Raw genomic sequence first — 14,279 nt, 5'->3', positions numbered from 1 at the left:
TTTCCACAATGCGTTGCTTGGTACGTATTTCCACTTTGAGAGCGGTCTTAGAATTGCTCTTTCTTGAATTAGAAATGTGTTGAATGTCGCAAACAACTTTAAGCGTTAATTTATGTCATGACTCTCGATCTACAAAAAGCTTATCTCTGGAATGTTAAACTACGTAAATAAAGTATTAAATGCCAGAACATTGAGATTTGAGAGTGAAGTCGACCATAGATTCTACAAACATAAAGTGACTCGTACATTATCACAGTGAAAATAAATTATACACCAAGCACGAAATACTGTGTATAGGCAGTCATGTGATGGTACCGGTACGAAGCCTTGGATAATAAGCTTATTTCGATATAACATTTAAATCAGTAACACAGCAATGTGCTGAAAGTTGTAGAAAAAGAAATTTTTGTTTAAATTAATTAAGAAAAAACTTTATTTTCATTATTGAAGTAAATTACCTAATTTTACTATGTTTGGAGAAGGTGTTTGTTTCCAGATAGCAGAAAAGTTCCTTTGAAATACAATTCTCACGACAGTCTATAATAGAATCTTATGGCAATACGAGTTGATCTTAATTTCTCTTGAGTAGAAATTAGACCGATGTCTGTGTACATACCCTTGTTTCTAGGCAAATATAACAAAGTCAAAATCAAATTTTCCCTGACGCAGCAAGTATCATCTCACATACAAATTAATTTCAGATTTAAACTGAACCTAAACTGATAATCTTTCAGTTTCAAGTAACACACTTCTCTTCTCTTAACTGCCACCCCTCAATCCAATCCCAACTTAAATGACTGACAGTGTCTTTTGTAAGAAGGAGGGGGGGGGGGGGGAGGGGATATTAAATAAAATTGAAAACAGTGGCATAATTAAAATCTGCCTCTTGATAATCCGCAAAGCGATGAAGTTTATAATTTAATTTCTCAAAGAGATTATAACTTGAAACGTGCATTTAGAGGATTAATAAGCGATAAGCCTTGTAAGATTAGAAAGCTTGTTGTTATTAACACATGTATTTATTCAATGCTCTAACATTTTCGAATAGAAGAATTTCCAAAAACAAATTTTGGTATGTTTGAAGATACTTAATTTTAGCTCATAGTTTTTGTAATTCAGGAACTAAATTATTGATTAACACAAATTTCGATCTCTTTTCGTATTACAATGCTCTTAGCGTTAAAAACCGAAATGGATGTGTACAAAAAACGAGCAAAACTTACCATTTTATTGTTAATCTCGTGGAAATGAATTTCGCAAACTTTGTCAACGACGTCCTCGCTTTGAAATGTTACAAACCCGAAACCTGCAACAAAAAGTAAAGTTAGTTTTCTTTTCCAATTTTCAGGCCGTTACGCCGCCCCGAACGTTCATTTCGGAAACTTTTTATAAGGTATTATTCTATTAAGTTCCTACAGAAAATCTTTCAAAACTGTTTAGGGAACAACGACAATATAAAACTTTTTATATAGCGGTTGACGTTAAGTCCGCACCTCGAGGGGACCTTATTGTTTATGGTCCTTTATACAACTTCCATTTTGGCCATTTTCTTTTCGTATATATCAGACACATTTTATTAATTTGTAAATTAAATAACGACAATAACTCATGTTTTTAATATGCCAAAAATAAAAATGGCAAAAATAACAACAGAGTTATAATGTTATTTACACCGATCAAAGCCTGTTGAAATTTAAGATTAATCCCAGGAAATGTTCTTATTTTGCAACTATCATTACAATATCAATGGAGAGGAGTTTCTTAAGCCTATCTTCCCTTCTATAGTAATTATGATTAATTGCGACTTTAAGGGTGCCGAAACAAAACTATACATCACGACGATTTGTCTTGCCCGGCACCAGCTGGGGTGTGGATGCTGCTCCTTTGAGATCTTTTATACTTTTTACTCGGGCGATGCTATTCCTGTAGAGCTCGGATATTGAGAGTCATTACCGGACACCGGCCAAATTGGGTAATATTTTACCTTCATGATGTGTGTGTAAGTCATGAGTATTGTCGGTCTACGTGAAGAGATTTCAAATCGTCAAATTCCTGTCGGTTTCAAGTTGGATCTGTTACAAGTGTGGCAAAGGCCCGTACTTTAAAAAGAAATTTAGCAGGAAAGAAATCCATTATAAAAGTAGAACACGAGAAAGGTGTTGGTATCCTGGAACTAAAGGAGGAATGTGCCGGAATATTGAACGGTGGTGCGGTCGAAAGATAATAAATTTAGTTGCGCGTAGCATGACGTGACCAGCTTGCGTGATTGGCAACTTCATAAAATATAACAATAAAAAAATCCTTATCGACCTCCCTCATTTCGGGACCTTTTTCGTTATTTTTTCGATCGAAAGAGGTCCGCATTGGTCGTAATCAAAGTGCACTGCGGCGGCTATACGCAAATCCGTTTTAATAATGCGAATCGAAAAGAAATCACGGTTCAAAGTTGAGTCGAAATTAAAAGGCCGTTTTCGATTTCAATTAATCTTCATTCGCTCAGGGAGTTAATGAGAAGTTAAAGCTCGCTTTTTCGATTAAATCCCGAATCGCACCTGAACCATAAAAGGGCCCGGCTTATTCTCGAATCAGTGAGATGGCCAAGAAGAATTGACCCTATTCCGGGTAAATACCAACACTTAATCCTTTAAGACGTGCTCTTTCGACTTACGGAAAACTCTGCTTGTTCCGGCTTCGGACATTTTTCAGACGTTATCCAATTTCCGAAAACAATTGCCTTTCGGCCCAGGTTTGAAAAAAATGAGGCAACGTCTCATCTAATATTGCACATTCGAAGTCACTTTCCCAGGTACTTTATTTTCACGTATCTCTCGAGGTTAACCTTTAAATGTAGATTGAAATATACAAAGAAACTTACCCTTCTAGGGAATTTTTCGCATTTTATATCAATATTATAAATAGGAGCAATGAAATGAACACCAAAAATGTATATGTAATTTTCAGTAGACTCTCTGGATAAATTTAAACGTTTTCTTCAAATTGTTCATTTAAAAAGAGACACAACTATTATTGTAATACTGTTAATAAAAGAATTATCGGAAATCTCTAAATACTGATTGTAATGATCCATGGACTTTTTCGCAAATAGCGCTCACTTCTAATTTCAATGCTCAACGCCAATACTACATCTATTATACAAGGCACATTCTTTTCGGTAAATTTTAGCTCAATTACGTTTTATTACATTATTTTAAACTTTTGCGAACTTATATTTTGCACAGGTAAACCGAAAAAGTTACGAGATCAACAAAAGTCGTTAGGAAGCTCCATAATAATAATACTACAAAGTTTACTATTTTGTTTAATACCGTTTACTTTGCTCACTACTTTGTATTTCTGTAATCTACAATGATTACTAAAGTCATTGTAGATCACAACAGTGAAACTTTAACACTTAGGACCAAAACGTGACCAATCATCATCAACAGTCAAAAATTACCCATAGAAATCAATAGCAAATTATATTCTAAAAAGTATTCAGGTTCTACCACATATTTTTAAAAACTTGTTTCAATATTGTTATTAAGAGTAATATGAATTGTTATTAAATTAATATTCCGCATGAAGTACACCGTTACAAATTAAACGTGAAGCGGTATTTTACCTGCTTTTAGTCTCACAATTAGAAAAAATTCAGTGGGCACAACAATGCGAAGTCAGGGGCTAAGTCGGCATATATTTCAACTATAGCTTCTCTAAATGCTCTGTAATGAACCTGAATGCTCTCACGACTTTTAAGTAATCTGAACTAATCTGATGTTAATCCTGTTTCCCCTGCCCGAACGAAGCTTTAGAATTAGCTGAACTGGCCTAAGCTCTTCCTTCCTGAAATTTCTCAGAAGCTTGAACTTAGTTACCTGAGTTTCTTTCAACATTTTCTCGGATACTAAATTGACCTGAAACTATTTTCTATCCTATATCGTACATCAGATAATATAGGGCAGAATTGAACTAACCTGAGATGACCTGGTTTCCCGTAAAAATTTTCCACAAACCTGAAATTATATGTTGACTGGCCAGCATTTTTATCAAAGCCTTTCCAGGAACTTGCGCTAACTAGAATTTTTTTCCTGCATTTGCCGGTAGCATTTGCTCCATTGATTTCTTTTAAGTTGCCTAATCCCTATCCACGATTTTTCGTTGACTAGAATTTGTTTTATGATTTCCCGGTAAATACAAATTACCATAATTTTGATACAAAATTTCACTCCATGTGCCGTTGTTCCTGAACTAATTGAGTCTAGTAAATTTAGCATTTTACATTCAATGCCCAACCGGTTATTTGCTGCGTAATTGGTTGGTGCAGGATATCTATTTGAGTAGTCGTTTTTTTAAAATTTTCCTCTCTTGTATTTATGTGGAAGTGTGTTGCGTTGCCGCAACAAATGCGACTTTTCTATGCCACTGTTTTTTTAATTAATTAGACTGTAAATATAACTGCTTTTGCGCAATATTTAGACAGTTGAATCAATATTACTTCAGCCCCTGACCGAATGTGTGGTTTTCAATGTTAAACAAAGTGTTATATTAAAGCTATTAATATATAAATTTATTCAAGGATTTACATATTTTTCACTAGTAAGTGAGGCACGGCGATCAAATTGATTAAAGAAGAACCCTCTGGAAAAACGGCGGCGCGGTCGAGGATTTACGGGGCTTTAATCAAAATATCGAAGCTTTGGCGCTCTTCCGCTTAAAATATCGCATAAGTTCGAATAAACAGCTTCTATCAACTTAATGCGCTCGATAAGCCTGGTTTCAGGCTAACTTATAGCTTAAGTCGGTAAGAAAGTCCTAAATTGGCACACATAAAAAAGATTTAGCCGCCTCGGTTTTCCATATTCGTGGCCCAAATCCCGCTCAATCTAAATCGATGTGAGTTGACAGATACGGCGAGAGTCGAAGGCTAGAAAGCGTGAGGTTTGGGTCACCTGTCCGTAACGAGGGACATTTCTTCGACGAAATTTCATTAGCCGGTCGATATTGGGGCCAATCGAAGCCAATATTGTCAAACTCGCGCAAATAACTCCGGGTGAGGTCCGCAATAAATCACTTACTGATTCATTGCCTGGGGCAACGTTTCGCACCCCATTTCCCCACTTTTCCCTTCGTTATTAATTAACACCATAGGACAGCACGCACATCCATGCCAATAAACGCATTTGATCTATACATACGTATTTTTCCGAAGCTAATTTACAACTCACCAACGGCACGACAACAATTCATAATGGCAACATTGTTTCCCATCTAATCGCATTCTCTAAAGGTGGATTTGAGCAAATTGCAAGCATTCCTCGTTAATGAGTTATCAGCGTTTAGTCCGGGCATTAGTTTCCATGGTAAATGTACCTTTCGAATATAACAGGATGCTCGCTTACCTCATCGATCATCGAAGAGGATTAAATCCCTGTGTTAAACTTATTACATACGGCTAATACCTCTAATAGAGGAGGCGTTATGGAGCACTCTTGCAAGCTTGAATATTCATCATCGCTCATTTTTGACAATGCTCTACTGGTGTATTAGGGCCGGGGGAATTATTTTACTGTATATGAAGAGCAAGTGCTATATTTAGTTTCAAAATTGTATTTACTTTACATTTATTTTTATTACAGAGACGAGAAAGTCAACACAAACTTTCAACTTTCATCCAACGCTGGAAAATACGTGTCGAAAGTTTGAAAGTTGAATTGTTGAATGTTATTTTGGTTGAAGTTGAAATTGGCAAATTTTGGGTTTATATAAAGCATAATACATAACGTAGCTCATAAGGATTGCAAAAAAGCTATAAAGATATGAACATCCTGTGTTACGTTATGTATATACGATATATGCTATGTGCTGCATCAGTCCAGCTTAAGTCGGTTCTTATGTGGTTCTTTTCAATGCCACATTACCAAATTTTCGGAGTGTGATTATTAAAGTGCGGATTTATATGCATAAAAAACTTAAAATAAGCGGTGGGAAAAGCACGAAACTTTCAGTAAATATGCACATAAAATAGCATATAAATTGAAATATGTATGTGGAAAATACAAGATTCTACAAAATATATTTTTCCTTCATTAACATACAAATTTTAAACGGAAAAATTAATTATAAAAGAATGTAACAGTTTTGGCCACAGAAAAACTTAATTCAAGTTAAGCTACTAATAATGTTTTTCTTAATCAACTTGAAACCTTCTAAATAACTTTAAAATATTTTACAGGAATTTTATAATAATTTAGGATATGGGTTTTTTCCCTTTAAAATACACAATATTTATTATTAATTTTTGAATAAACCAATAACTAAATGTTTGTTCAAATTTTCTACAGAAAATCTCATTTTTCTATCACGAAGAACATGCTTAAGGCGAGTAAACATTCGTCCGACGTCTACATTAGTGATTAGGACATATTTAAACTTAGAAATAAGATTTGCATCTACCTATAAATGTATGGAAGATAAACATCTAAAATGCTTGAAAATCTCTGAAATTCTGCGTCTTAATTTGTGAGGAATAACAGTTCTTACGACATAAGTGATGCCCTCATTCCAAAAGGTTTATTTAAAGTGGATTATTGGTGTTTGACCATCGTACCTAAATTAATCTGTCTTATTTTTTTAATTATTATTTGTTCTATTTTTTGTGATGGTGATTACTCTAAGTGGTATTTATTAGTGCTGCGTTTAGGGTTTGCGTTAGTGTGCGTCCGGGGTTAACCTCTCGCTCAAATAGTAACCAAGTGTTATCTGTGTTTACTGAACGAGAGACCACACATCGAATTTTATTTAGTAAAATGCATATATTCACTTTCTTTGATTTTACGCTTTTTTGATAATGGTTCCTTGGTAACGATGCAAGCATCGTGCCATTTAGTTATGTGACCATTATCGAAGGTATGGTAGCTACGAATTTCATGGGTCAAATATATGACAGCATGCTTTTGATAATGGTCGCAAAATAAATTGCGACGACGCTTGCATCGTTACCAGAGCACAATTATCAAAGAAGCGTAAAATCAAAGAAAGTGCATATACAGGGTGTTTCAGAACTATCGGATCAACTTCTAAGGATTGTTCGGTGCTACAATAGAAGACATTTGAGTATAAGAACCTGTGTCCGCAAATATCTCCCTAAGGCGCTACGGTCTTATGTTGATTTAAGACAATTACATGCAATAATGTTTTTATCGAGTTTTAGTATGTTTTATTTTAATTTGTTTGCACAAAATAATACTACAAAAATTGTTTAAAATATCGTCCTTGAACTTGAATGCACCTATTAAGTACTTTTTGTTAAATGTTTATCTTAGCCAAGCCTGATAACGGAAATTCTTGATTGGTAGTCAAACACATTCACTCGTTAATTTTGAAAATTTTAAAAAGTTCGCAAAGTAATCAACAGATATGTATCTGGCATACGGAGCAACAAATTACAACGCAAAAACTGCTGCACGGCTTTATTAAGAACGATACCCCGCAGGGCAACATCCTGGGTACAAAAAGTTTATTACAATTTATCGACGATTTACCGAGGCTGGCAATTTGAAACCTAACATGCACGATACTGGTGCAGAAAGAACAGTAAAAACGATCCATTTTGAGGAAGAGGTTCTTTACCGAGCTGCAGATGAATCTGCAACTAGCACTCGTCAAGTTGCGAAAGATATGGCTTCAACTCACATTTCCCTTTGGCGGGATTACATGAGCAGCAACTTTATTTATACCATTTACGAAAAGTTCAAGGTTTGACTTCAACCGATTATCAGTCAAGAGTTCAGCTTTGTCAATGGCTGCTTCATCAGATTGTCGAGGAACTCAATTTTTTACGTTTTGTTTTATGGACGGATGAAGCCAGTTTCACAGGAGATGGCATATTCAACACTAAAAATAGTTAGTTTAGACTGAAGAAAATCCACACACGATAATTGCCGGAAGTCATCAGCAGCGTTGGTTTGGTAACGCGTGGGTCGGTATTATTCATGACCATTTGGTTGGGCCATACCTACTGTCCAACCATTTAACGGGATTTATCTACAGACATTTTCTACAAGACGTCCTGCCGGAGTTGAGAAGTCTCATGAAACTTTCGACAACAAATCTGTCTGCAACATGACGGTACGCCTGCAGACTTTTCTGTTCAAGCCCGTCAGTGGATCGACAGAGGTAGTCGAGTTCCGTGACCCCCTAGGTCACCCGATCTAACACCTTTAGATTTATTTTTGTGGGAACAGGTAAATTCTCTGGTTTATGAAACGCAAGTGGAAACAGAGCAAGTTCTGATTACACAAATTTGAAACACCCTGTATTTTACCACAAAGTCGATGTGTGGTCTCTTTTCTAGCGCAGATAACCCTTGGCTACCTATGCATGAGTCAGAGGTAAACCTCGGGTGTATAAAAAGATAATAAATATTGACAAATATTACACAGAGTCATTAAGAGCAAAAAAAATGAAAAGTGATACGTGCAATTCCACTATCTCAGCAACCTCTATTTATGTGCGAAGCATTAGTCCTAAATAGAATTAAAAAACTTCGTTATACCTAATTTACGCTCCTAATGTTTAAGTATCTTGATGAAGACACCAATCAGCGTCGAAACGTCTAAATATATTGCAAAAGTTTTTTCTCGTTGCACAAACGACCACAATCCAAGAACCAATCACCATAATGGAACTGGTGACTAATGACCGTTTTAACAGCCAATTGAGGCACCGTCAATAATCATTCCCCAATCAAAATATGACAGTTTCGGTCAACAAACGTCGAAAAACAAAATTATGCAAATCATACCCTCGTAGCTTAACATAATCTGCCCCTGTTTAGTACCGATATCGACCGTGGAGCGCTTGCGGTGCTGCCGCTCTGTATTTTTATGGAAATTAAACGCAATTTATCTGCCGTTTATTACGATATAAAAAAGATAAAAGAGGCCCGAATTGTTACCGATTCTGATGGTTTATGTGGCTTTTGAGCTCGGATGAAAATATTAAACGCCGAATAAGTGGGTTAGCTAATTTCGGTCCTCCTTTTAGTCCCTCTCATTCCGAGAAGATAAATTACCATTTTGTCGTACGCTGGATCGAACACTTTTGGAAAATCACTTTTAAAGTGTAAACCAGCGGAAGGAAGAAGTGTGTAGTAGATTTATTTACCCACGTAAGACAAAATTGGGTCACTAGCGTGCCAAAACAACACCGAATCTAAGCGCTTTAAGACCTTCAAAACAGAATGGAGGCTTATAGCCAAAGTGCGTGTCCTAAAGTAATTAGACGAATTAGAATTGATTATTATTGCTGGCACATTTCCACAGGGCGCAATTTATTACCGGGTGCCTAATATTCCGAGCCTTCCCGATAACTCTGACGATATCCTTTTCCTTTGCTGCCTTACCTAATTAAGCCGAGACAAGGGTGGGTTTTAAATAGATGAAGACGGAACGCGATCCCACGACTCAACGTCGAAAACGAATTTATCTAATGAATTATGCAATGCCGGTAATTCGTCTGTTTTGCCATGATTTAACTCCCGGATTCCGGGAATAAATATTTTTGTAATTGTCACACCAACAAGGGATAAAGTCAATACGGCTTTCAATGCCACAATATCCTTTGCGGTGTATAACATGCGATAAACAAGCCGACACCGTTTCTGCGCCTATACCGAAAAATGAGGGAAATACAGTTTAGAATTCAGCGGCCTATTTGTTTTTCGTACTGGCAAAAAATCAATCCTCCCGGATCAGGTTCGGCACCACGTAGCACAACAACCCTTCACCCTTCATGAATAACAAAACGCGGGGAACGAAAACAGTGTCATTCCATTATCGATCCTTTTCTCACACGCGCTGCATTATGTAGTAATGGAAATCTACTCCACGTGATGATAATGTCAATGGATGAGGACAGCGACACTCAGATTTTTCCAAGAGTTTTAATGGGACTGTCGAAGGGTGGAGATCCGGTGTCGCTTTTTTAAAATACCACCCCTGAAAGGCAATTAAGGTCGGTGACGGGGGATGGAAATCGGGTCTGCATTTTTATAGGGTGAACTATGACTAGTCGGTTTTCGATGAGGGCAATTTCTTTTTTTCAGGTATGTTTCGTGAATTTTCCTAGTTTAAAGGGAAAAGTGTTCGATATCCGTCCCTTTGAGGTCGTACGTCTACAGTAATGAAAATAAGTACAGTAATTACGTATCATGAATAGAATTTAGGGAGATATGCGAAGTGTTAAAGAAAACGAGCTACGTAAAACTCATATCTCAGGTAAGATATGGCACAGAAAATTTAAAAGATTATCTACAGAAGATGTCAAAGAAGGCTTTGATCACAGTGATGTGGAGTGAAAATTGCCTTGTTGGAGACGACGAGGCGGCCAAAGAAATTTATTTAGCTTTCAATTCTTTTCAATAGACAGCAATATGGTGATAGGTAAAAACTCAATTTGTAATCAACAGCTATTATTTACGTTTTTGAGAATAATTTTTTTTTCAAATCCAAACGCATCTTTTGGCTTCAAAGACCCCAGAGCTACTTTTGCATGGTGACTAAAACAGGGAGGGAAACATGTTTGGTTAAATGGACCTATAAATTACTGGCGTGCATTGAGCTATTCAGAAAATTTATACAGCAGCTTTTAACTGATTGAGCAGTTGTAGATAAATTCAAAGTGGTTTTGTTCGACCCCATTGAGAAAGATAAACGGGAGCACTAGTACGATTTCTTGCGAGTTTTGTTTTTACTTTCTAACCAGTTGAGTGGTTTCGTAATTCCATTTCGGATTGCGATTGGCCTCGTTTGCTGACGCTTTATTGCCTCTATCCGTACATCCACATAATACAGTGATTTAAGAAAAAAACTTGAAAATTGTTCTCCTTGTTAACTTTCAAAAATAGAGAGTGTAAACAATTTATCATCGACGTATAACAAACCAAAAACAAGGCAAAAAATTCATTAGTAGAATCGTTTTTATATGATTTCTACTTTATGTGTGACACTGTATATAGGTATCACCAGTTCATGTGGAAACATGGGGATTATGTAAGTGAGAGAAGAATCGAATAAGGTTCAATATACCTTCGACAAGGACCAAGAAGTGGGTTGAGAGATCAGTAGGTGAAGTGGGCGGAGTCAGTCCAGTGTTACCAGATCTTTCAGTGTTTCAGAATTTTTATTGATATAAATTATATAATTTTAGAGTGATTGGTTTTTTTTTGTTTCATTTATTTACATTGCTACTTTTTGCTCTGAGATTATAAATTAATTAGAAGTATAAAATACCGAGTATTTTTTGTTTATCATTGGGTATTGTAATTATATCTTTATGATTAACTTATACTTGTAATAATTATTATAAATTATTTATTTTAATTGAATAAGGTCTAATTAATATTTAGTTTCGGAATTATTTGATTTCATAGTTCAGTGTAAATGATCGATTCTTCAGTTCTGATTCTAATAAAAAAGTAGAAGCCGACAACGAGGTTGCTAGCGGTGCAATTCCTGCAAACGAAGGTTTGTGAATCATTCAAACTAGACGTCTGCGTGACTAAAGACGTGCATCATTTATTGTGTGTAACATCCGATGTTTTCAAAAATTTCTATCGCCGCGAAGGTAGCGAAATCAATACTGATCTAAACATTGAAGTGGGCATGTCGGACGGACAGATTCAACCCACGTCAACTGTTCGCAACCCACATTATTGGTCCTTGTCGGAGGCATACTAAACCTTATGCGATCCTTCTCCCACTTGCATAATCCTTATGTTTCCACTTGAACTGCTGATACCTGTATAGTATAGGAAGGATACCACAAAGATGTATTCCATGCGATGAGAAGAAAATTCGTCTTATTAGTTTCAAACGATCAGGCCTACACTTCAAGTTAATCTAGGGGATAACGTCCTCTAGGAATCAAGCAGAACCAATGGTTCAAATACTATTTATTTGTTTGTCTTAATAACATGGGGTGCTTCTGGCTCCTCTCGATTACGCAGGGCACTCAAGACCTTTTGCGCCCAATTTTACGATTAATCTGTTTTCGTTTATTAGTGGAACCCCCACGCTGAATAATTAATAAACGAATGCTATATTATAAATAAACAGCCGAATTTGGACTGAGTGGCGGCGTCATTAGAAATTAAAATTTTATTTAAAGTGCCGACTCGGACTGGTGAATTTTCCTCCCCTAGGAAGCCATTATTGTATACATACAGTCGTCTCCACGAGTGCTGACATTTTGCGAGGATCCCTCGGGATACATCTAATTTCGGATCGCTTGCCTGACATTTCTGGCTCAGAAGCGAAACGGTTCAAATACACGCTTTATTATTTGCCATCAGTATTCATTATTAAGATTTTTATATGATGAGTTTGGTCTTCAAAGTTTTCCGGGACGTGATTCCCTTCTCTGTAAATATTCATAACATTAGATGAAATAATACTATATTCATGCGGTTATTAAGAAATAAAAAAAAACTTCATTATTTACTCTGTAATCCGAAACGGGGGTTCTTCCGGTCGCGGCCCGACATTGAAAAATAACGTCATTCTGCCGGCGCTCCAGTACAGGTTTTAACAATTTGTGTAAACAAGTCCCAAGTAAATTAATTTAAATTTTTTGCCTTTTAAAGCATTCGGGAGCAAGAAAAATCCTCTCAATTTTTCATTTTAATGTTCCATATTATCTGAGCACTGCGAATGACATGGGATTGGGGGTGGAAAAAATATTCCGAAACCGTTCCCCTCTAAGTGGGATTTTTTTGTTGTTAATTCATGTTCATTAGACAGACCAGTGACTTTATCCTCGTCAGTTTTATAGTCTTTGGAAGAATTCCTCATTGCTCTGCATTGTATGCAAGGCAAACCATAACGCATCTAGAACTTCAAGGACTATGATTATCAAACGGAAATCTATTATGTGTTCTGCAATATCAAGTTTACTAATAATTGTTACTAATGGAAATCCTGGATTTCGTTAAATTTACCTAAATCTCCATTTAGTAGTAGTTCTCTGCATTTCAGAAGTGAATCTAAAAGGACGACGAGGATGAGGAGATGTTGTGCAAATTAAGTTGCTTTTCCGGCTCTGTGCCTTATTTTCTCTGGACTTCAATCGTCCTCGTTTGTCTGTCCAGAAAAGTATGACTTGTCGTTGGGGGTTTGGGTTTGGGGTTTCTACCTGTAGTTAGAATAACCAGAGAAAGAGTCAATTTCTTTGGTTAATTTTTATTAGGTTAGTGCTTAAAATAAAAATTATGTGGAAAAAATACAAGAAAAATCTAAAAATAAGTCTATAAAAGGAAGGAATATTAAGCATGTTTGAATATCTATGATTATATCTAAACGAAACAATACAGATTAAAATGTAGAAGAACTGAACTCAGAATAAATTAATTGATTACTGATTACACGGAAAAATAATAATATATGACACAGGTCCTAAAAGTATTTATTCCTTTATGGTTCCCTTGAGCATCAGTTCCGCTAACAGATACTTTACAGCGGTTCCTAAATGATTATTATCTTGCGGCTACTCTATTAAAATTGCATCCAATTTTGAAGACGAAAATGAAATTATCAATTATATCTAACATTAGATTCTGATTAGGGTTTAGTTATAAAGCTATCAAATTTGGAAAATTCGAGGAAACCATTAACCAACTAATACACATTAGAGAAATGTTGCGAATCTATTTCCTAAACGAAATTCTGTATTAGAATTTCAAATATTCCTACTTTTTATTCGCCTTATTTGGAAAAATAAAATCAATCCTAAGGTTAATTTGTTATTGGCAGTTTTTACGCTATACAAGTTGGAACAAGCTCCACTGACGTTTCGTTTTCCGGAAACCACCATCAATCTTGTTTTTTAAATATGAAAAAAATTCATCTCTCAGAACGATAATGTTTTTCCATATGAATTCAACGATGTATTTTCGTAGGAAATTTCAATTTACTTATTTAAATAAATATGTACAAGAAGATAGAATATTTAACGATGAAAAAATAGTATATTACATAGCAGGATTATGAAATACATAAATCAATATGACCCAAACGTCCAGATTAAATCCCGAAGTGCGTGTTGCAAAATAATGGTATTATTTTTCAAGTTTTTAAAAGATTTTTTCATAGAAACGCCGAATTCAGAACAGAACATCAGTCAGTTCCTGTATTTCCATGAAATTACTTTTTTGGTGAATTTATTAGGACATTGACATATTGACACTTAGTGCCGAAAATTCATTGCAGTGTTAACTTTATCAG

At 35.7% G+C, this 14,279-nt stretch overlaps 1 protein-coding gene across 5 annotated transcripts in view; it reads right to left on the bottom strand.

The window, feature by feature from the left end:
- Positions 1-14,279, bottom strand: part of Rbp6 (RNA-binding protein 6) — a 371,923-nt gene that overhangs the window by 37,208 nt on the left and 320,436 nt on the right. For all 5 annotated transcript variants that reach the window (XM_066391971.1, XM_066391972.1, XM_066391973.1 and 2 more), the window contains one exon: positions 1,224-1,306. In XM_066391971.1, the coding sequence (XP_066248068.1) occupies positions 1,224-1,306 (83 nt within the window). The remainder of the gene's footprint in view (positions 1-1,223; positions 1,307-14,279) is intronic.

This window comes from Euwallacea similis, chromosome 7 (assembly GCF_039881205.1).
Source record: "Euwallacea similis isolate ESF13 chromosome 7, ESF131.1, whole genome shotgun sequence".
NCBI lineage: Eukaryota > Metazoa > Arthropoda > Insecta > Coleoptera > Curculionidae > Euwallacea > Euwallacea similis.
This window is presented reverse-complemented; position numbering and strand designations above follow the sequence as displayed.